At 37.5% G+C, this 23,789-nt stretch overlaps 1 protein-coding gene across 3 annotated transcripts in view; it reads left to right on the top strand.

The window, feature by feature from the left end:
• LOC124721331 (syntaxin-binding protein 5) overlaps positions 1-22,246 on the top strand; it is a 1,049,372-nt gene extending 1,027,126 nt beyond the window's left edge. For all 3 annotated transcript variants that reach the window (XM_047246245.1, XM_047246244.1, XM_047246243.1), the window contains 2 exons: positions 530-654; positions 20,449-22,246. In XM_047246245.1, coding sequence (XP_047102201.1) covers positions 530-654; positions 20,449-20,711 — 388 coding nt within the window. In that variant the 3' untranslated portion in view covers positions 20,712-22,246. The remainder of the gene's footprint in view (positions 1-529; positions 655-20,448) is intronic.
• The last annotated feature ends 1,543 nt before the right edge of the window (positions 22,247-23,789 follow it).

Below are 23,789 nucleotides of genomic sequence, written 5' to 3'. Positions count from 1 at the left end.
AATGTGATGCAGTGGTTCAAGAAACACAGTGGTGAGTTCCAATTGATGTGTTGGCCTCCCAACTTGTGAGATCTGAATCTGATTGAACACATCTGGGATGTGATTGAACATGGTTTTAGAGCCCATGGCCCTTTCTCCCAGAAATTTATGGGAATTAGGTGGCTTGTGGGTACATATATGGTGTCAGCTTCCTCCAGCGACCTACCAAGGCCTCAACGCATCCCTGCCATGACGTGTCTCTGCTGTTATCCGTACCAAAGATGGACATACCAGCTATTAGGTAGGTGGTCGTAGTGTCTGACTGATCAGTGTGTGTGTGTGTGTGTGTGTGTGTGTGTGTGTGTGTGTGTGTGGGTACATTTTCCTTTACAGATATTTTATGATAATGCTACTCAGATTTGTTTCCATCCAGGAGATCATTTCTGCTGCTTTATAAAAAAATTACACACTCTTAGGTGCTAGGCCCTCTCTCTTATGTTATCTGTATTAGTACAACCAGATACCTATGATTTCTTTTCTTTTTTCACAGTGCAAGCTTAGCTGAAATGGTAGGAGATTTATTTCTCCCTCATGACATGCCAGAACCACCCAAAGAGAGCTTTTTCAAAGGCCTTTTTGGTGGTGGCTCACGTTCTTTGGACAGAGAAGAGTTATGTAAGTAACACTAAAATAAAATTTCATATATAAGTTTTGTAGCCTTCAGTATTTAGTTGTAGTATCACACAAAAGTACAAAAAACTATCTTAGCTTTCAGAGCAGTTATTGTGAATTGTGGTTTATTTTTTCTAATAACATACATAATCTAAATAATTTGATTCAGGTACAGGAGACACATCAGATTGTGGTAAAATTTCATCATAAACAAAGAACAGCTGATATGTATACATATAGCTTTATAATAATAATACAATTTTGTTATAATTAATACAATAAAATCTGACACTTAATTACCCCCTGCTCAAATGGTCATATCATTATCTATGAATTCTTCTATTGAATAGTGGAATTTCTCCCACAGAATCTGCTGCAGACTTGTTTTTAAAATTTCTAGCTTCATATTAAATATGTTTTTGCCCATTAACTTGTGATATATTATTATCCCCGTATAGTGTGGAGTCCATGCATACAATTTCAGCTGGTGTGTGGGTAGCATAAAATTATTTTTATTTCTTTTGTTGTATGTATGGTTAAAATGATTTTGCTCAAATAATTTATATCTGCTATGTAGAAAGATTATAATTTCATAAATGTATATGAAGGGAACAGATAGGATTTGCAGTTTCCAAATAATGGGCAACAAGACTCTGTTTGCTGTGCAGTACACATGCATCAGACAATTTTCTTTCGCAGTTTCAGTATTCGTGTACTCAAGTCAGTGGAATTTGCTAGTATTTGCATTGCAAATGTAAAATTGCTTAGTTTATTTGAGAGGAAGTCAATATGTGTATTCCAGCATAAGTTCTTTTCCTACATTTAATCCCCGGAATTTGACTGTGTTGACTTCTTTCATATGTTGATTGTTATGTTGTATTTTAAGTTCCACACATTTCAAATGTTTGGTTTTGAAATGTGCTATATGGGTTTTTGCAATGTTCAGTTTCAACCCATTTAATTGGAACCAGTTTTCTAAGGTATCCAGTGTGTCTATGATGGAGCTCAAAATTTTCTCTGAATCAGTATGTTCAATTAAAACAGAAGTATCATCTGCAAACAGAACTGATGGTGAATTTGTAATTATGGGTAAGTCATTTACATAGAATAGGAACAGGATTGGCCCCAAAATGGAGCCTTGAGGGACATCTTGAGATACTGTACTCCATTTAGAATAATAGGCCACTGCATCTGAGTTGATAGTTATCATTTGTTTTGTGTTGTGTAAGTATGATGTTAGACAATTTAGAGCATTGTTATTAATCCCATATTTGTCTAATTTGAAGGAAGCAAGTCATGGTTCACGGAGTCAAGTGATTTTCTGAGATCACAGAAGATACATGCAACTTTACTCCTCTGAGCTAGTGAGTTGCCTATCTTTTCAATAAAGTTGTTCATTGCATCCAGAGTGTTTTCCTGGTTGAAATCCAAATTGATTACTTATAATAATATCATTTTTTACAATAAAGTTTTTAATCTGGTTTGCAGCTACTTTCTCTAACACTTTTGACAGGACTGGAAGAATAAAAATAGGCCGATAGTTTCCTATTACTTCTCATGGCCCTTTCTTGAACAGAGGTCTGACTTCAGCATACTTAAAAACATTGGGAAAGCATCCCTGTTCAAAAGATTGGTTAAATATTTTAGTTAGGGGAGGTGCTATTATGCCACCCACTGTTTTAATCACTTTAGTGGGTATCCCAACCCACCAAGCAGAGTTTATATTTTTTAATGATAACGTTTTCCACATCCTTAATTGTGACTTTTTAAAATCTGTAAGATACTGTGCTTCTTGGTGGATTCCAAAGGGATTTACTTTAATCTTACACTCTGCTACATTAACATCTGACCTTGCCACATTTATGAAGAATTCATTTAAACAATCTGATATTTGAGCTGGAGTTACAATGAAGTTATCTTTTACTGTTAATTTCCTTCTCATGGAGGAAAGAGGGATAGGTCAGGGAAAATTATAAAGGAAAGGCAGTTCACTTCAGTAGAGTGATGAGGGGCGGTGGGATGAGGAGGAGGAGAGGAGAGAGAGAGAGAGAGAGAGAGAGAGAGAGAGAGAGAGGGGAGGGATGAGGAGACGAACAGAGAGGGAGGTGGGGGGAAGGATTAGAGAGAGTGGGGAGTAGTTATATGGGTGTGGGGGTGGGGGAAGAGATGGACTAACAGAAAATTGGAATAAAAAATAGCCAGACAATGCCAGGCTCCTTAACAAGTAATGACAATAACGATGATGATGATGATGATGATGATGACGACAATAGATAAAGAGGGAGGGGGGAATTTGATGTTAGCAGTGAGTAAGTCTAGAAGGGTGTTGGAAACTTACCTTGTAAGATATCCTATCATTCCATTTCCAGAGTTCCAGGAATCTAGTATTTGGTGGGGCTATTCAGACATCTTGTTTGGTGTAGCAGTCAGTCAGGTTCCTGGTGTGATGCTGCAGAACATATTCAGCAACTGGGTACTGTGTGTTCCCTAGATGGACAATCCTTCTATTTCCATTCATGTTCTCACCTAGTTATTTTTTCTGTGCAGTGGACATATGTTACTTGGCAAACAAATGTGTGGTTTTGTAAGTTGGTCTATGTTTGAAACCGAAGCATGGAAAAGACCCACTGTGATAAAAAAAAAATTCTGAGATAATGGAAATTACTGCACACTCTGCTTTAAAAAGAACAGAGAAATGTTGGCAGATAAAAATTAGTAGAAATGCATTAGAGTATCAAAAGATTGATGTGCAAAGCATACAACTTCCTCCATCATACATTAGCAAAAGATATCACTAAGCGAGTTGAAGGCTTCTATTCAGTCACTTGTAGTCCAGTCTGGTGTGGTAGTACAAGACAGCAAAGTGAAAACTAAAGTTTTAGTTTTGCATTTAAAAATCTTTGAAGCAGGAGGATCATGCAGTCATACCATTGTTTGACCATCGCACAAACTCCTGTATGGATGACACAAAAACGACCATCCATAGCATTGGCATCTCTCCCCTACAACATGAGATTTGCTTTTGTGTCAAATAAATTTATAATTTTATGTTTTTTTTTTTGTTTTTTTTGTTGATATGATGTACATTTTTTTGTAATTCTACTCAACCTCCAGGTGGTATCTCTGTTATTTTCATGGGATTATAATAATCGTGTTTAAGTCTTAAATACTAATGCTCACCAGTATTGGCACCTGGTCACCTAGTAGTCTTCCTGAATGGTTCAATTGCCATAATGATTCAGTTTTACATTGTCTTGTGAGTAAAAGATGCCATGCCTACATATGACATGTTCACTTAAACCTTGGTATGTCTTCACATTGTACTTTGATATATTTTCTGTTTGTTCTGAGTGGTTAGTTAACTACTATTATGCACTATGTATTATTTGTGGTTCTTTTGAATTTTTCAGAAAGTAGTTGATACGCAATCTTTGAGTTCTAGGTATTTTTATAGTATCCATTAACACACTAGTACAGTCTTCAAATTACACTGAAGTGCCAAAGAAACTGGTATAGGCATACGTTTTCAAAGACAGAGATACATAAACAGGCAGAATACAGTGCTGCGGTCTGCAATGCCTATATAAGACAACAAGTGCCTGACACAGTTGTTAGATCAGTTGCTGCTGCTACAATGGCAGATTATCAAGATTTAAGTAAGTTTAAATGTGGTGTTATAGTCAGTGCATGAACGATGAGACACAGTATCTCTGAGGTAGTGATGAAGTGGGGATTTTCCTGTACAACCATTTCACATGTGTTTTGTGAATATCAGGAATCTAGTAAAACATGAAACCTCTGACACCACTGCATCTGGAAAAAGATCCTGCAAGAACGGGACCAATAGTGACTGAACAGAATGGTTCAATGAGACAGAAGTGCAACCCTTCTGCAAATTGCTGCAGATTTCAATGCTGGGCCATAAACAACTGTCTGCGTGCAAACCATTCGACAAAACATCATCAGTATGGGCTTTCAGAGCCAAAGGCCCACTCATATACTCTTGATGACTGCACAACACAAAGGTTTATGCCTCGGCTGGTCCTGTCAACACCGACATTGGACTGTTGATGACTGGAAACATACTGCCTGGTTGGTGAGTCTTGCTTCAAATTGGAGACAACTTCATAAGTCCATGGACACTGCGTGTCAGCAGGACTGTTCAAGCTGTTGGAGGCTCTGTAATCATGTGGGGCACGTGCAGTTGGTGAGACATGGGATTCCTGATACATCTAGGTGTGACTGTGACAGGTGACATTTTCATAAGCATCCTGTCTGATCACCTGAATCTGTTCATGTCCATTGTGCATTCTGACAGATGTGGACAACTCTAGCAGGACAGTGCAACACCCCACATGTCCAGAATTGCTACAGAGTGGCTCCAGGAACACTCTTCTGAGTTTAAACACTTCCACTGGCCACCAAACTCACCAGACATGAACATTATTCAGCATATCTGGGATGGCTTGCAATGTGCTGTTCAGAAGAGGTCTACATCCCCTTGTACTCTTACGGATTTATGGACAGCCCTGAAGGATTCATGGTGTCCTCCAGCACTACTTCAGACATTAGTCAAAGCCATGCCACATTGTGTTGCAGAACTTCGGCGTGCTCGTGTTTGTGTGTGTGTGTGTGTGTGTGTGTGTGTGTGGGGGGGGGGGGGGGGGGGTTTCACACAATGTTAGGCAGATGTACCAGTATCTTTAGCTCTTCAGTGTATGTGGTCCAAACAACTTTTGCAACATGAGGGTGTACTAAATTGCTATTGAAAATGTGTTGAGTGGTGGCAAGGAAGTCAGCATATAAAGATGGCCAGGATGGTTGTTTCTGTATAGTTCTTAATTGCGCTGTTCATTTCATTTCACCTCCTTTTAATTCAAATTTACTGTGCACTTTATCATTCTATCATCTCTGGAATGAAGTTGGCACAGTGCTTATCAGTAATCTATCCATGACCTACTCTTCCTTCATCTTTGCCATTCACTGTTTTTCATATCGTGTAGGTCCTCCTCATCTGCACTTCCTCTCTGACCTTCCATAACCTGTCCATCTTCCCTATCCAAGGAAGGAACAAATAGTTTCAAAGGCACTTATAGTGGTTTGTAATCTTATATGTGTGTATTTGCAGAACTAAGAATTTCACCCTCTGAAGGTAATTACAGGCAGAAATTCTGTCTCATAATCTGATGCTTTTTTCAAGTGAAATTTCCTTTTGATATGCGAGACGATGCTGCAGAATTTGTATATTCACTTTCAGTAGGAACAGTTTTTTCCATGGTGCTCTGTATTTGTTATATTGCATTGTAAATTAGCTACATAATGTTTGTGATGCACACTGTTTCAGTTAGGATTGAATCCTGCTTTTCCTGTCTGTGACTTAACAAATTTCATAATGACTTCTCTTTTTTTAAGGTAGAATAACAAGTACACTGTTCTTGGTCTACTGAATTTTTGACTTATCCTAAGAAGGGCACAAAAGCCAAAAACTAGTATGAAATAAACAAAAATGAATAGAACAAAAACACTGTACTTGTTATTCAATTTTGGAATTGTTGGAATTGTTCAGCCAAAAGGTAATGGAAGAATCCAAAAAGAATTTCTCCTATTCTTGGCTCATAGATTTACTAATAAATACAGAAGTTTGTAGCATCCACTGTAAAAGGTACTTTCATAAATGTCTCCTGCACATATGTTGGCATTTTGCTTTTGTTATTTCTTTTCCACAGTCAGATAGTGGACACAGTTGGAGAACACTAGTAATGCAACAGAACAGTTCAAACAAAGATGTGAAAAGAAAAGCACCTGAAGACTAAAAAACAGTCAAATACCACCAACAAACATAACAAAAACACACACACACACACACACACACACACACACACACACACACACACACACACAAAGTTCTACCCATGACTCATAGATCTCACAGACACCAAACTTAGTGGTAGAGAAATGTAGCTATTGCAGAAATATTTAAAATAAAATGTGCATCACTCAGTCCAAAAAGTTCTGAGACTGATTTTATTCCTGGCATAAAAGCGATGTGTGGCATCTTGAACTAATAACTGTAAACAACAGTTGCGCAAGTGATCAGTCAGTTGTCAGCAGGTAGTGTTATAGTGCACATGTGGCCAAAGGGTGTCAATATTGGTGCAGATGGTGCTGGTTTTGTCGTTATCACAAATGCTAATGGAGCAACATCTCAAAATTGAGTGTTAAAGACGTCTTCCAGGATATTTTGTAGAAGAGGAATGTATGAGCAAAGTTTCTCACATGCATCTTGCCTCCCAAACTGCAACAACTCATATGAGTGCAGTGCCTGTTGCCACATTTGGGAGGTGGGGATATACTAGACATGGCATACACATGAGTGGCTCAAATGGCTCTGAGCTCTATGGGACTTAACATTTGTGGTCATCAGTCCCCTAGAACTTAGAACTACTTAAACCTAACTAACTTAAGGACATCACACACATCCATGCCCGAGGCAGGATTCGAACCTGTGACTGTAGCGGTCACGCGGTTCCAAACTGACGCGCTTTGAACCGCACGGCCACACCGGCCGGCACACCTGAGTGGGAGAAGGCATAATAGGTTAGCTGAATTTCTCGCAGGTAATATATGGTGGGGAGGGGAGGGGGCACCATCACACATAGCAAGATCCCTGTGGTTAGTGGTGTCAGAGGGGCACTTTTTTTTAGGTTAAGATCATGATTCAGGCAGCACCCTGTTTTGAAAGAAACAAAAACATCAGAAGAGCCCCACAAAATGCTCAATGTTGCACAGAAAAGTAAGATTAGCTTATGTCATCACAATATTAGCAGATTGAGTAGGAAAGTAGAAAAGCTTCTTGTCTTTCTGGAAAATTTAGAGACCTCTGAAAAGATAGACATCCTGTACCTGTGTGAGCAGCAAATAACCACAGGGTTTGATAAGTTGTAGATCCCTACTGGGAAATTTTGGAGTATTTATTAGGAATCTGGGTTCCTATTTATTAGGAATCTGGGTTCCTTACTGTACTATCAGTGTAGGTTTTCTAAAGGATTATGATTGTAAAAATTATATGAGAACTGCATGTGGATCCTAAAACTTGGTCTCAGTAATTACCTTTCCAACACAGATGGATAAAGACAGTAGGATGTTTTCTTTGTTTTCTTTGATGAAACTCAAAGTAAGAAAAACACTGTTTACTCAATAACAAATGCTCTCTCTGATTGTGATGCACAGTTGGTTAGGACAAATAACATAGGTCCTTAGAGTATGGATACTCCCCAGTAAAAATCAGTTGGAATAATTAATGACTCCAGGACAAATGCTTTTAAGAACAGTTTACAGGAGACGTCATATGATGTCATTTATAATTAAACAAATGCTAACATAAAATTTAATCTAGTCAATGATAAATTCAGATCATTATTTGAAAATAGTTTTCTGCTTAAGCTAGACACAAAGGACTAATCTATCCAAGCATACATACAGATGCAGAAGAAATGGTAAACAAAGTTCTTAAAAGTATCATTGACTTGTTTTCTGTGAATGGTCTCAACCTCAATTTTAAAAAGACCCAACATATTCAGTTCTGCACATCTAGAGGCACTACACCAATAGTAAGTATAACACACGGTGAGGAAAAAATAAATAGTGTGGAAACTTCAAAATTCTTAAGGGTCCATATTGATGAGAATTTAAGTTGGAATAAACATGTTTTGGAGCTCCTAAAACAACATAGTTCAACTCCATTTCCATTTAGAATCACTGCAAATCTTGTGGAGAGACAAATCAGTAAGTTGAGATATTTGGCATATTTTCATTCAGTAATATCATGTGGAATAATGTTCTGGGGTAACCGATCTTTAAGAAAGAAAGTCTTCATTGTGGAAAAATGTGCTGTGATAATAATATGTGGTGCTCACTCATCTTGTAGACATCTGTTTAAGGAGTTGGGCATTCTCAATACTGGTTCGCAGTATATGTATTCCCTCATGAAGTTTGCTGTAAATAATCCCCTGCAGTTCAAAAGGAACAATGAAGTACATAATTATAATACTGGAAGGAAAAAATTAAATTCGTTACTCCACATTAAGATTGTCTTTAGCACGAAAAGGGGTGCACAATGCTGCAACAAAAATTTTTGGTTATTTACCCAGTGAAATAAAATGTCTGACAGACAGCAAAGTAAAATTTGATAACAAACTGAAAAAGTTTCTCGTTGACAACAGCTTCTATTCCATAGAAGAATTTCCATTATTGTAATGTATAAAAGGTGGTGGGTAGGAATTGCTAACTCATATCTACATATCTTTTTTTACTTTTGTTTAAAAAAAAGTAGAGATGTTCAGAATGTAACTTTGTGTACAAATTAATTTGTGGTGTGAACGTATAATGACTTGTTCCACATCATTACAATCTATTGTGCAAAATGACCCATGGAATATGTTACTAACTTACTTACTTACAACAATAACAATGTGTAGAAGCCTGCTGTGACTTGAGTGAAATGCAACATGCAAACAATTCTATTCTGAAAAAATTGTTATTGGTGATGAGACTTGGTGTTACAAACATGAACCTACCACAAAATGACAAAGTGCAGAAATTCTCATGAAGGGTCAGTACTTCAATGACATAACTGACTCTGAAGGGACTGCGATATATAAGTTGAATGATATCCCAAAGAAGGGTTTTTCTGATAGTTCCACAGGGCTATATGAACATTCAGTGCATTCTGTTCAAGTGGGGGGAGGAGGGGCGGGGGGGGGGGGGGGGGGGGGGAGACTATGGAAAGCACCTGATATCAAAACCACCTTCATAACTTTTTCTCTGTTTTTTATTAATTCAGTCTCAAAACTTTTTAGACTGATGAGGTACACAAAAGTAAATGTATACTTCACAGAAAATCTGGTTACAGAATCTGAGAATATTGTCCTAAAGACAGGGGGAGGATCCAAGCACTATGAACATAGGTCTAACAAGAGAATTAATGGGCAAAGAAATGAAAACCATCATGTATATAAAACAAGAAAACACTAAAAACAAGAGACACCTGCAGAATTTAAAACTCTGAAAACACCTGGAGAAAAAGTAAATAAGGAAACCATTGTTGCAACAAAGTTACGCAAGTGGAATATGGTGGTTCTTATGCATAAACAAGAGTACATGAATGGAACATAAGAATTTATTACAGGGAATAAAATTATCACACTAAAGTCATATCTAACAAACATGTTCCACACAAAAATGAAAAATGTTATGATGACTACAGGACACATACTTGATGAGATACAGAAAGCACTTATGTCATATATAGAACCTCACGATCCAAAACATGGTAGCCAATGGAGATTTTATGCAGTGAACACAATTGTGAGACTAGTCATAGATTACAAATAAGCATCCACGTAATTATACCCTTGCTAGACACAAAAAAAAAAAAAACACACACACACACACAACAATACAAAACACAAATGAGGAGACAGTGAAGGGACAATTATTCCATAGTTCTGCTACTGCTAGTCTCCAACCAATGGAAGGGAGATGACACAGAATGTTGCATGAAGTCCATTATTCATTCTCAGATGGAAAGGCATAGATTTGAAGAGGTTATAATGTCCTGGGTGCACTGTATGGAGATTCTGCCTTGTTGAGTTCAGATGTCAACTGAAACCTTGACAACAAGTATGCTTGCACTCATGTTTCCAAGCAGTCCAACATCAGGTCACTCTCTCACCTGAATGTCCACAAACTAGGTTATTGCATGATTCAACCCACCAAACCAATGGAGACCCATAATACGACCCATTTCAAACTCTGTCAGATGCTGATAATGCTGTCTCTCAAGAGTATGTGGCATCTCCATGTCTTTCACAGTGATTATTCAAAATCTGACACTCTTCACACCCCTTATATACTTTAGTAGCCCTGGTAACAATGCTAAACATGAACACCACTAATGCACTCTGGTGGCCAATCTACCTGTCACTCAGAATTGTAACTCTAATTATTTACATACCTGCCAAGTGCACAAAGTTTTATTGACATCTAACTATGTCTACTTGATGCTTTACTTTTTTTGTCAGGCAGTATGTACGTCCTCTCTGATCACGATGAACAGTTCCTCACCACAAACAAAGTAAATTCACGGAGAAAAGCAGATTTCATTTGAAGAAACTTCAGGGTTATAAAAACACACACACACACACACACACACACACACACTAAGTGCATTGAAATTTATTGTAAAATGGAAAAGGGGTGATCCATGACTCACAAACCCCACAGACACCAAACTCATAAATGGTAAAATGTAGTTATTGTTTTAAATCTTTCTACAGTGTACATCACTCATTCAAGAAGTTCTGAGATATATTTTATTCCTGGCATAAAAGCAAAGTGTGGCAGCTTGAACTAACAACTGTAAACAACAGATACACATTTGATCAGTCAGTTGTCAGCAGGCAGTGGACATGGGGTCAAAGGGTGTCAATGTTGTTGTCATTGTTGGTACAAATCCTAGTGAAGCACATCTCTAAATCAAGTGTTCAAGACATTCTCCGGAATGTTTTGAGGAAAAGAAAAGTCTGTGCAGAGTTTGTCCCACACACCTTGCCTCCCAAACAACAACTACTACTACTACTACTACTACTACAACTGTGCTGTTGCTTGACTGAAATGCAATATGGGAACAGTTCTTTTCTAGGAAAAAATCATCATGGGTGACGAGACTTGGTGTTAACAATATGAAGCTATCATAAAATGGCAAAGTGCAGAAATTCACATGAAAGGTCAGCATTTTGAAAACATAACATAACTGACACAACTCACTGTGACATATAAGTTGAAAAAACTGACTGGGATCATTTGATATCTTTGCTGCTACGTATAGCTCCCAAAAAAGGACTTCCCTGACAACTCACATGGCTAGCACATTACAGCAGGTCCATATAACAACAGTCACTACACAGGAAAATTAAAGAATTGCTAAGTCACTGGAAAGTAAAAATGCTACTGGAGATGACAATGTTCCTATTTAGTTATTAAAATACTGCTGCAGCCATGAAAGTCAAATCCTATGCCATATTTTTGACGTGTCGTTTAAACAAGCAATAAATCCTGAAAGACCAAAGTGTGCAGTTGTAACTCCAGTATAGAAGAAGGGATACAGAGACTTCTATCTATCAGCCTGTCTCATTACTCATAGGTTTTTCCAAGCTTTTAGAGAAATTAATATATGCCAGGATAGTTGGGCACCTGAGTGACCATAATATCATCAGTGAATGTCAGTTTGGATTTCAGAAGAGGTTATCAGCAAAATATTTGCATCTACTAGCAATGTTTTGGAGTCCACCAATAAAAAGCTGAAGATGGTGGGAATATTTTGTGACCTGCAAAAGCGTTTTACTGTGTCACTCACCAAATACTTTTACACAAAGCTAAGTACTTACAGAAAAGTGGTACAGCTGGGGAAGTGCTTGATTCGTGCTTTTCTAGCAGAAAGCAGAAAGTTATATTGAATAAGTAGCAGAATGCAGAAAGTTATATTGAATAGTGGAGAAAGTGCCTCACATCATCAAAATGTGGTACCATCACATGTTTGATGCCACAAGCTCCAATTCTGGTTTCCTACTTTTTATTATTTTTATAAATGATTTACCTCTTTGTATAGAATAATGTAAATTTACTGTCTTTGCTGATGACACTATAGTACATATCAATAGTTCATCAGACAAATTTAAGGTGTCAGTTAATAAAGTTTTTATAGATATTGTGAACTGGTTTAACATACCTGTTCATTGTGTTAAGTACAGTAAAACAAGCTTTATTCAGTGTCACAAAAACCTCTAAAGATTAAAGAGATTGGAAGAAAACTGGACGATTTGTGGATAACTAGGATGGATACTTGATGGATACCTGGGTCTACTTACCAAACTGGTCAAGCCACATCCTAGATCTGCTTTATGCACTGCATGCTTTTATAGATATATAGAATTATTAAATCACTTTTTATGGGTATTTTCGTGCCATTATGGTTTATGGAATCATCTTTTGGGGAGCTTCTTAAAGAACTTGAAGTTCTGGACAATATATACAGGGTGTCTCTCCTAAGAGACATTAGGTGCATTTTCTCTACTGTTTTGGTAGATATTTGCAATTTCTTTTGTGCAACACATAGCTGGAGTAAGCCAAAACAGATGTTGCTCATCACATCTTTCATGCAACACCCAGTGTTGATCGAAAGTGTCAGTTTGTTTCCCATTAAAAACAAAATGATTTTTTAAACAGTAATTTTTACGTGCCCATTCAATAGAGCAGTGCCAGATTAGTCTATTGTTTTATCAATGTGTATTAACAGGGGCAGTAAAACACGAGGAGTAACCAGTACTCCAGCAGCGACAGCACCACGCTGGCCTGCACTGACTGCTACAAAAGTGGTGCTCATTCACTGCAGGAGTATGATTATCCTTCATGTTTTACTGTTCCTGTTAATACACATCAGTAACATGAATAAAGTACTGTACTAATTGGGGACCACTCTATTGAATGGGTATGTTACACTCAGCTTTAAAATACTTTTGCTTGTAATGGGAAACAATATCAATGCTTTCCATCAATGCTGGGCACATATGAAAGATGCGATGAACAGTATTTGTTTGGACTGACTCCAGCTACATGTGGCAAAACACCAGTGAAACTGCACTTGATGCTCCATAGAAGAGACACATGGTATATATATTCTGTGAAGTGTTTCATTAGGGAAAAAACCAAGAGTCAATTGGAGTCATTACACTAGAAGAAATAAAGGCATCCACTAGGAGCATACAACCTGAGTATGGTACAAAATATTTTAATCCCTCCCTTCAAAAATTATATCTATAGTTGATGATTAACTCAAGGCAGTTCCTATTTCAAGGATTCTTCTACAGTATAGAAAAGTTCCTGAACCATAGTGTATAATATCCATGTAAATGTAACATTCAGGTACATTCCCACATCCTTATTTGTGTGCATGTTTGTTTATTATTATAAGCATATTTAAATACTTTATTTTTCTATGGTATAATAAGAAACAGATTAGTACTATTTACATGATTTCATAGAGTGTAACCACAACAAACTCCTAAAACTGATGTGTTCCACATCTTGTGGTGTATTCACAGCACTGATCACCAGAACATAAAATAAATAAATCAACAACAAATTTACAGGAAAATCACCATAACAGGTGTCAGACACCAAACCACCACAGTCTCAAAACAGTCAGTCAGCTCTTAGATGCAAGCTCCACAGATTGTATAGATTTTCCGCCAGAGAAGCCCAACTACAGTAAGGAGCTAGACATAATAACTCAAATAGCAAAATAATACCTGAGAATCTTTGGTTACAAAATTTAAAAAATAAAACAAGCCAGACAAATGAAGCTACATGCCACACAAAACCAGAGGACCCACTACACTCATGACAAAATTGCACACCAACAACATTACTCCACAACAAGGACTTGCCACACTAATATGAAAAGGTTTTTCATGATGGAGAAGGTCTCAAGGGTCATAGCAAAAGTGAAAAAAGGAACATTTTGCAAAGCCTATTCTCTATATTCAGTATTCACACAGTTATGAAATGTATATGCTGGAACAGTTAAGCTAGTGAAAGAAGATACTAAGGTCAAATAGGATCATGGAAATTTACAATTATGATATGATACAGATTTTCAGATGGCTAACAGAAGATTAACCATAATAGCAAAATGCCCCAATGTCAAAGGATATGTTTTTCATAATTTCTTACCAAATGAAGTTAAGATGTTGATGGGAGATAATTGTAAAAAGTGGCTCAGGCAATGGCTTACCCAGAAATGCATCATAACTAGGATTTAACATCAATGATAATGTAAGAAGCAGTCCTGTACCAGCAAGAAGCATAGTAATTGTAGCATATTATAAAATACTTTTTATTTATAAGTGTAAAAATACATACATTGTTAACTATGCTATCCATGTAAAACTATGTGTTATGAGCACATAATAAATATATAAAAAGCATCACAACTCTAAAACTCAACAGAAAAGCTGGTACACACTCACATATGCAAATAAAATAACACACACAACTGTTAACATCCTAAGGAAACAAGGAAGTGATAACTCCATACAGAAACATTTAAAGAGAGAGGATGACACTGACATAGATTTTAAAAAGTCTGGCATTTGCCAACTTTAATAAAACAGCTACAATGTTTTGTACTTGAAATAGATCAGCAGGAACATTTGAAGTAAGATGCAAAGATCATAATAGAGTACGAAATATGGCACCAGTCATTCAACATTCGCCAAGCACCTCTAACATGAAAACCAAAACCCTAGCACAACAGAAACAGACATGAAAATAATTATATTCGGTAACAAGGAAACACTTACTAACAGTGCCAGAAAATTTCTAAATTCTAAAAGTAATCACAGAAAATAAACACATACTAAATGGTGAAATAAACATTAGCAACCAACTACTAAAAATGTAACCAGTAAACAGTAACCCATCTCTAGTCGCTGTAAAAATATTATGACCTAATCTGGGCAGCCATACTCACTCATGAACACTCGATTCCAGTACCATAAAGAAACAACCGAGCGTGGTGGCGCAGTGGTTAGCACACTGGACTCGCATTCGGGAGGACGACGGTTCAATCCCGTCTCCGGCCGTCCTGATTTAGGTGTTCCGTGATTTCCCTAAATCACTTCAGGCAAATGCCGGGATGGTTCCTTTGAAAGGGCACGGCCGATTTCCTTCCCCATCCTTCCCTCACCCGAGCTTGCGCTCCGTCTCTAATGACCTCGTTGTCGACGGGACGTTAAACACTAAGCTCCTTCTCCATAAAGAAACAGCTTCAGCAAAGTAATAATTTGAGTGCATGCCTTCCCCTCCCCCACCTCCCCCACCTCCTCCTCCTCCTCCTCCTCCTCCTCCTCCTCCTCCACCCCTGCCCTGACACACACATATGTATGTGTAAGGACATGGGCACACCAAACATGAGTACTAAAAGTAAATTTAAGCTTGAGAAATGTTTGACATCTTGTTAAACTAACATCTAAACGAAACCACATTGCTAGAGTGACCACTGATGATGGTTTTGTGTAAAGCAAATTTATTTGGCCTAAATATGATAAGGTATAGTTGTTGCAATTGCATAACCTCCATATTATTTGTTTCTTATTCAAAGTGATCACATATAACATAGGGGTACTAGAGATGTAGGTGCTACATGCCATATTGGGAGCCAACATTTATTGCCTAATTCAGTTATATGCACTAAGTGCTGTATGTTTGGGTTGCTTCCTGGTGCTGTCTTACACCTGCATCCTGCTTCAGCCTGTGCTGAATATATCTGATGTATCTGCAGTGACAACTCCACCTGTCATCAGACAGATATCATCAAAGAGACAAAATAAACAGTGGTTATAATGATTAGAGATTCCTACTGTGATGTTTCTCAGAGTATGAATTATTCCATTGACAGATACACAAAGTCTGTAAGTTGCTTTCTTTGGTACAGGATACTCTGAATTTTGGCACTGGATCAGAGCCCATCCAAGCTAATACCACACAGATTCTGTCAGGGACTGATTTACACATCCTACTGGCCATAAGAGTATGTCAGCTTCATAGACACATAGATGCAAGAGACATATGTGGACAAGCATTGTCCTCTTGAAAATTGCCACCACGATATTGTTCCATGAGATGTAACACATGAGGGCACAGGATGTCTGTGATGTGCTGTTGTGCCATCAGAGTTCCCTCAGTCACATTCATACCCGATGACTCCCCACACCATGGTGCCAGGAGTAACATTTCTGTCCCTCTCCAAAACATTGGAAGAATGAGACCTCATCTTAGGTCTCTGCCACACTTTCCAACAATGATAATCCAGGGCAGTGCTGCCATTCACCAGCAAGCTGTGCTCTCTGGTCACAGCATCACTCTGGATGCAGCCGTATCTGTTGTGTTAATGGCAGCCTATGCATGGGACACTAATTCCGTAATCCAGCTACTGCTAGTCTCCAACCAATGGTGCAAGCTGACACAGCATGTTGTAGGGAGTCCATTACTTGTTCTCGAATGGCAGATAAAGATGTGAAGAGGTTACACTGTGCTTGGTGCACAATACAGTGATCATACCTTCAGGTAGTCAACTGAAAGTATACCTGCCCTTACATTCCCATGCCGTCCAACATCAGGCCCTTGTCACATGCAAATGCACCACAAAGTTGGGTATTGCACAATTCAACCAGCTGGCCAAATGGAGAACTACAATGAGGCCCACTTCAAACTGTGCCAGATGCGGATAATGCTTCCTCACTAGAGTACATTACATTTCTGTGTCTGTAGCAGTGATCACTCAACATCCAATGCTGCTTCTTGTGCCCCTTGTATACTTTACCGGGCCTGGTAACAACACTACATATGAACAACGCTATTGCACTCTGGTGGCCAATCTACCTATCATGGAATTTTGTAACTCTAATCATTTACATATCCGCTGATGGTGTGTAATAGTACAGTTCATCGAATTCAACAGAGTGTAAGGGAAGTGATGTGTCACTTAAAGAGATTTTTATAGTTCAAAGGGCACTGTAGAATTGTATATAGCCGAACAACTCATACTGGCCATGTTTAATGTTACACTAAAACCATAGGTTATACAGTGTGCTTACTAGTTACTTGGAAGAGTCCAGTATCTGTTTGAGAACATGTTACACATTAATGTCAGTTTCTTCACCACGTTATTTGCAAATTTCACACACATGTCTAAGTCCTGCGAGTATAGACATCATGCATAGCACAAAGGAGCCCCTACCCATCTTGAAATGGGACTCAAACCAGAAGCTTCACCTTGATGAGGCAGGAATGCTGTATCCAGATCATGGAGGCTGATTGTGGTAGTGTCATGTACAGTATATTTCTTATTTAATGGAAAACTGAATGCTTGTCACAAGAGGAAGTGGAGAGATTTTTTTTTTGTCTGTAATACACACTCTTGGTCTTTTCATTTTTGAATCCCTTCACGGAGGTGTTCTTAAAATTCAGGTACTTGACTATGTGTTTACTTTAACAAAATTTGTGACAAAGTAAGCTTAAACTAATTAGTCTCACATCTTCTGCCCTGATAGAAGCAGGGCTCTTTTTTCACTATTCTCTTTCACCCCTCACTTGTATATCCTAAATACTTATGTTATTAATCTCATCTGCTCTCTGTCTGCTTCCTTCTCAATGAAGATTAGAGAGCAAAATTTGTTTAATGGTCAGTTATAGTATGAACATGGTAACATAACTCATCACTTGGCCCTCTTACATTTTATTCTATAACTAAATTTGCTATGCAGCTTATTGATCTCTGTGACTTTTTTTTGCATAATCTACATTTCTGAAGTAGAACATCCACAATTTTGTGCTTTTCATTTGCAATCCATGAAAGAACTTCACTTAGTGACTAGTGACACCCCACTCCACCTTGCCTCCCCCCCCCCCCCCCCTCTCTCTCTCTCTCTCTCTCTCTCTCTCTCTCTCTCTCTCTCTCTCTCTCTCTCTCTCTCTCTCTCTCTCTCTCATATGCAGTACCCACATTGCCACCAAAATCTATAGTTTTCAAAATATTCCCAGTCTCTCTCATCTTCAATACCCTCATGGCCACCAAAATCTATAGTTTTCAAAATATTCCCAGTTTAATTATATCACTGAAATTTAAATAAAGAATTGCACTGAATATCATCACAAATAAAATCATCCACATCTTCTCTACAAATTATAATTCTTCAAACCTCAAGAAAATGGAGAAGATTAATGTTCTCCTGACATTGAGGACTTATGAATGGAGCTCTAGCTCATGTGGACAGTGGTACTGGAGAGAGTTGGGTCTGATCTACCTGAAGTAACCATCCTGCATTGTCCTAAAATGATTAATATTATCAATGAAAACCTAAATCTAGAAGACTAGGCAGGAATTTTGAATGTACTGTATTCCCTCTGCAGCAATTATAATTAGTGGGCCTTACAGTGTTTCATAAAAGTTAGACTATGTGATCAAAAGTATCCAGTCCCCTGGCTGAAAATGACTCAAAAGTTCGTGGTGCCCTCCATTGGTAATGCTGGAATTCAATATGGTGTTGGCCCACTGGTAGCCTTGATGACAGCTTCCACTCTCACAGGCATATGTTCAATCAGGTGCCGGAAAGTTTCTTGGGGAATGGCAGCCCATTCTTCATGGATTGCTGGACTGAGGAGAGATATCGATGTCAGTCGGTGAGGCCTGGCATGAAGTCGGCGTTCCAAAACATCCCAAAGGTGTTATATATGATTCAGGTCAGGACTCTGTGCATGCCAGGCCATTACAGGGGTGTTATTGTCGTGTAACCACTCTGCCACAAGCCGTGCATTATGAACAGGTGCTCAATCTTATTGAGAGATGCAATTGCCATCCCTGAAATGCTGTTGAACAGTGGGAAGCAAGAAGGTGCTTAAAACATCAATGTAGGCCTGTGCTACGATAGTGCCATACAAAACAACAAGAGGTGCAAGCCGCCTCCATGAAAAACATGACCACACCATAACACCACCGCCTACACATGCTGGCAGATGACGTTCAACAGGCACTCATCATACCCTCACCCTGCCATCGGATTGCCACATTGTATACCGTGATTCGTCACTCCACACAACATTTTTCCACTGTTCAGTCGTCCCATGTTTATGCTCCTTACACCAAGCGAGGCATCATTTGGCATTTACTGGCATAATATGTGGCTTATGAGTAGCTGCTCGGCCATGAAATCAAAGTTTTCTCACATCCTGTCTAACTGACATACTACTTGTAGTGGATCCTGATGCAGTCTGAAATTCTTCCATGATGGTGTAGATAGATATCTGCCTATTCTACATTATGACTCTCTTCAACTTGTCGGCGGTCTCTGTCAGTCAGCAGACGAGGTCGACCTGTACACTTTTGTGCTGTAAGTGTCCTTTCACGTTTCTACTTCACTATCAGATTGGAAACAGTGGACCTAGGGATTTTTAGGAGTGTGGAAATCTCATATACAGATGTAAGACACAAGTGACACCCAATCGTCTGACCACGTTCGAAGTCCGTGAGTTCCGTGGAGCACCCCATTCTGCTCTCTCACGATGTCTAATGACTACTGAGGTCACTGATATGGAATACCTGGCAGTAGGTGGCAGCACAATATACCTAGTATGAGAAAGTATGTTTTTGGGAGGTGTTCGGATACTTTTGATCACGTAGCATATGTGAGAGTAATGAAAAGCTGAACATGTTTACAGTACATGAAGTAAAATATGCTGTCATTGATAAAAGCTACATCTGTTAGGTCAAGTAATTCTATACAGACAGGTTACCATTCAATTATGTACATAAAAATTAATTGTAACCGTTTCTCAGCATATGGACCGTACCCTTTTTTAACACATAAACTCAGTTATCACCCACCAGTTACCATTAGGTATAGAAACAAAAATACAGTCGTCTCCACCTTGTACTTCACACAAACTATGTCATGTAGTATAGTGGTGATTAATTTTTATTACCTTGGATGGCAGTCCCAATTACGAATTCTATCTCAAAGTTTTAACATATTCCAGTGAAAGACATGAATCAACTTCTAACAAAGTGTGGTAATGTTTGATCTTTATTTCACCATTATCAGCTGTTCTAGGATAATATGTATTTTCTGTGCAATCTGCAAGTTTTTTTTGTCATCCTTTTATTCTTCTTCTTCTTCTCAGTTGGTGAAGCAAGTGGCAGAGCTTCTCGTAGTGTGGCCAAGCACATTCCGGGACCTTCTGCTAACATACAAGAAATGGGTCAACGAGTTGGGACTGTGACTGGCGAAATAAGTCGAGCCCATCAGTTGATGGTGGAACGAGGGGATAAGCTATCCCAGTTAGAGGAGAGGTCAGCACGAATGATGTCAGAAGCTGAGAACTTTTCACAGTCAGCACATAATTTGATGCTCAAATATAAAGACAAAAAATGGTATCAGCTGTGAAATAATGGGGCACAAAAGTGGTGAAAATTTTTAAGACTTTCTCCAAAGTCACTTGAAGAAATTGTTCTACCAAAGCAGCATAAAAATGTGGAATTTGTAAGTAGTTTGTAAATATGTTTTGCATAATGTTTTGTGAAAAACTTAAATACCTCTTAAGGATATTCAAACATATGCCTTGCGTGGTAGTATCAGATTTTAGGAAGGTTTTCACATTACATTCAGAAGTATTTAAACTCTTTTAAACAGTTAAACTTAGCTCTGCAATAGAATGTTTGATTCGATTGATTAAAAGTCAAGGAATTTAATAATCTGTGACATAGATCTCTATCAGGCCACAGAAGTAATTGCAGTTGTGAAAGAAAGAATTAATGTCACTGTTAAAAAGGACGTGAACATTGTTACATACCATAATTTACTATGTAAAAAGTGAAATGCAATATTTTAAACTGTTTCATGCCTTTTGTTCACTTTTTACTTTCTTCCACAATCCTGTCCCTGATCCTGTATCCCAAAATACCATAAACTAGTGCATCAGAGTTGATCCAAAGCAAGCAAAAATTGTTATGTTAGGATGTTATATTCACTACAAAGAAATTTTAAAATGTACAGTAATGTGGTACAAATTCTATCATTATTTTTGAAAGAAAGATAGTACATGAATGTCAGGTTTAAGAGAAAAAAATAACAGAAAAGACTAACAAATAAAATAAAATATTCTTCCGTTTACATTGAACCAAAATTGGAAACAAATGTTGAATGTGGTCAGGGATTGATGTGTACAATGCCAGTTTTATAATTGTTAGTGTATTGCATTTCAGTTAATAAGGTATACATATTACTTTAGAGCATGGTATTGGTTACCTGGTTAATGGTGTATACATGTGACAACAATGTGATATCTACTTCAACCATTATTCAAAGATAAAAGTCCCGCAGGCGGGCTGTTGTGAATGTCCTGTCACAGAAGTGTGTGGGGCCAAATACCACAAACTATGTGGCTTTGTGCCAGCTTGTAAATACTTCAGTGTGCTGATTGTTAGAATAAAATGTATTTATTTATATCTGAATGTGAGAAGTAACATTTGTGTGTGACTGAATGTGTGATTTTGGAACTGTACATATACTCAAAGGGTTGAAAATGCATGTATATGTGTGTATGTGTGTGTTGAGGAGAGGGGACTAGAGAGAGAGAGAGAGAGAGAGAGAGAGAGAGAGAGAGAGAGAGAGAGAGAGAGAGACTTCATGCCTGCAGTACTTAAGGAGAAACCTACAAATGCAGTATAATATAACAGTGAAGAGAGAGATTTATCTAAGGCAGGGGTAAGTAGGATAATTTGTAATTACAGTATGAAAATCTCTGTGGCAGCAATAAAGCAGAGAATTCATACATGGCTAATTCAGAAGAACAGAGGTGGTAATTCTGTTGTACTGTGTAGTGAAGGTTTTCTTTCTTAAAAAAAAAAAAAAAAAAAAAAAAAAAAAAAAAAAAAAAAAAAAAAAAAACCATGGAATTTGTCATCAACAAATAAAGTTTCGTGAGGGATTGCTGCAATAGATCAGTGTGTCTGTGTGTATTTATAGCCCTCTCCAATTTCTTTATTGATGTGGAGATGTTTATACTTCAACATATGTAAATGTACCTAAGTGCATGTATATCTTTCAAGTAATACAGAAATATTATTTGTGGTATGACAATGAAGTGGTTGTTATTGAAATTAAAAATTACTTAGCTGTTATATGTGTAACAGGATTTGATTTAAAGTTTTAGTGTGATATGTGAAAGATCTTCATTAACATTTGAAACATAGTTGGAGATGTGTTATTGTTTGAAACTTTTATTGTGTTTCTTAGTTTCTGATGTTTGTTTTTAACTTCAAAAAATATAATGTTAGTTTCATGTCAGTCTGGTTATCTGTTACACTGTTAAGCTTTCAAAGAAATTAATCATTGATTTCATTTGGTAAACTGCAACATATTTCATTTTGTAACTGCAACATAAAGGCAGTTTTTATTTCCTTGTTGCTGTTTAAATGTTGATGTAATTCTCTGTAGAAGGAAAATGAAATTTCTTGCAGATGAGTAAAAAGTCTGTCTCTAGTTTAAGTAAAAGCATTTGAAAGATGTTCTTCCCTTGAAACGGCATGTGAACATGTAAATAGAATGAGGTTTTTTATCAATGAGAACATTTTGTTAATGGCATTATTAAACTGTTTTAAAAGAATGGTGAATACTGTTAACTGGAAGTATGAATGTAAAGATAGAAATACAGAACATATTTTGTATTTTGTTAACTGAATTAAATTTGTTTATGCCACAGTCTAGTGTTGTTGCATTTGTGAATTTCAAATATATTTTAATGTGGCTGTTTCCATTGTATTTTTAAACATTCATAATCATAGTATGCTATATAAATAAATGAGTAATCATTTCATCATAGTGTTCATTGTATTAAAAACCAGTTATGACATCAGTAATTTTATATTGTCCACTAAAATTTAGATTATAACATTGAAAATTGACGTGTTGTCCTAAATCTTGTTTTAGATTAGCAAAACTAAGAGGAGACCATCTGTACACAATACTGTTACCCACATGGTATGCTTGATAAGTTGCCAGGACAAATTTGTTTCCACTCTGATATGAATAACTATATCAGCTGCTTTGACTCAATGTTACATTGTTACTGAGTCCACTGCAGAATATAAAATACCACATTTTAGGTAACTGTGCTAAGAAGTAATAGTATATTATCTCACTTCCTCTCAAAAGTGACACTTACTAACTCATTCGGTAAGTTTCAGACTATAGGCTTAAATGGTTCAGAGATACAGCCTCAGTTGATCCTCTGTTTTAATAAATGATGTGATGAATGTGGTACTTGTTTTAAAATTGCACATTTCAAAAAAAGTTTTGTATCAGTTCCGAGAGTTCTGGAACGTGTACAGAAAATTGGAATAGAGATCAACATAACCATTATTTCTGCCCATTTTATTTCCCATGAAAACCACACATTGCAAGTTGTACCACCATACAGCACGACCTTCAGAGGTGGTGGTCCAGATTGCAGTACACACTGGT

The sequence above is a fragment of the Schistocerca piceifrons genome, chromosome X (assembly GCF_021461385.2).
Source record: "Schistocerca piceifrons isolate TAMUIC-IGC-003096 chromosome X, iqSchPice1.1, whole genome shotgun sequence".
Lineage (NCBI taxonomy): Eukaryota > Metazoa > Arthropoda > Insecta > Orthoptera > Acrididae > Schistocerca > Schistocerca piceifrons.
Note: the sequence above shows the minus strand (reverse complement) of the source record. Positions and strands in the feature narration are given on the sequence as shown.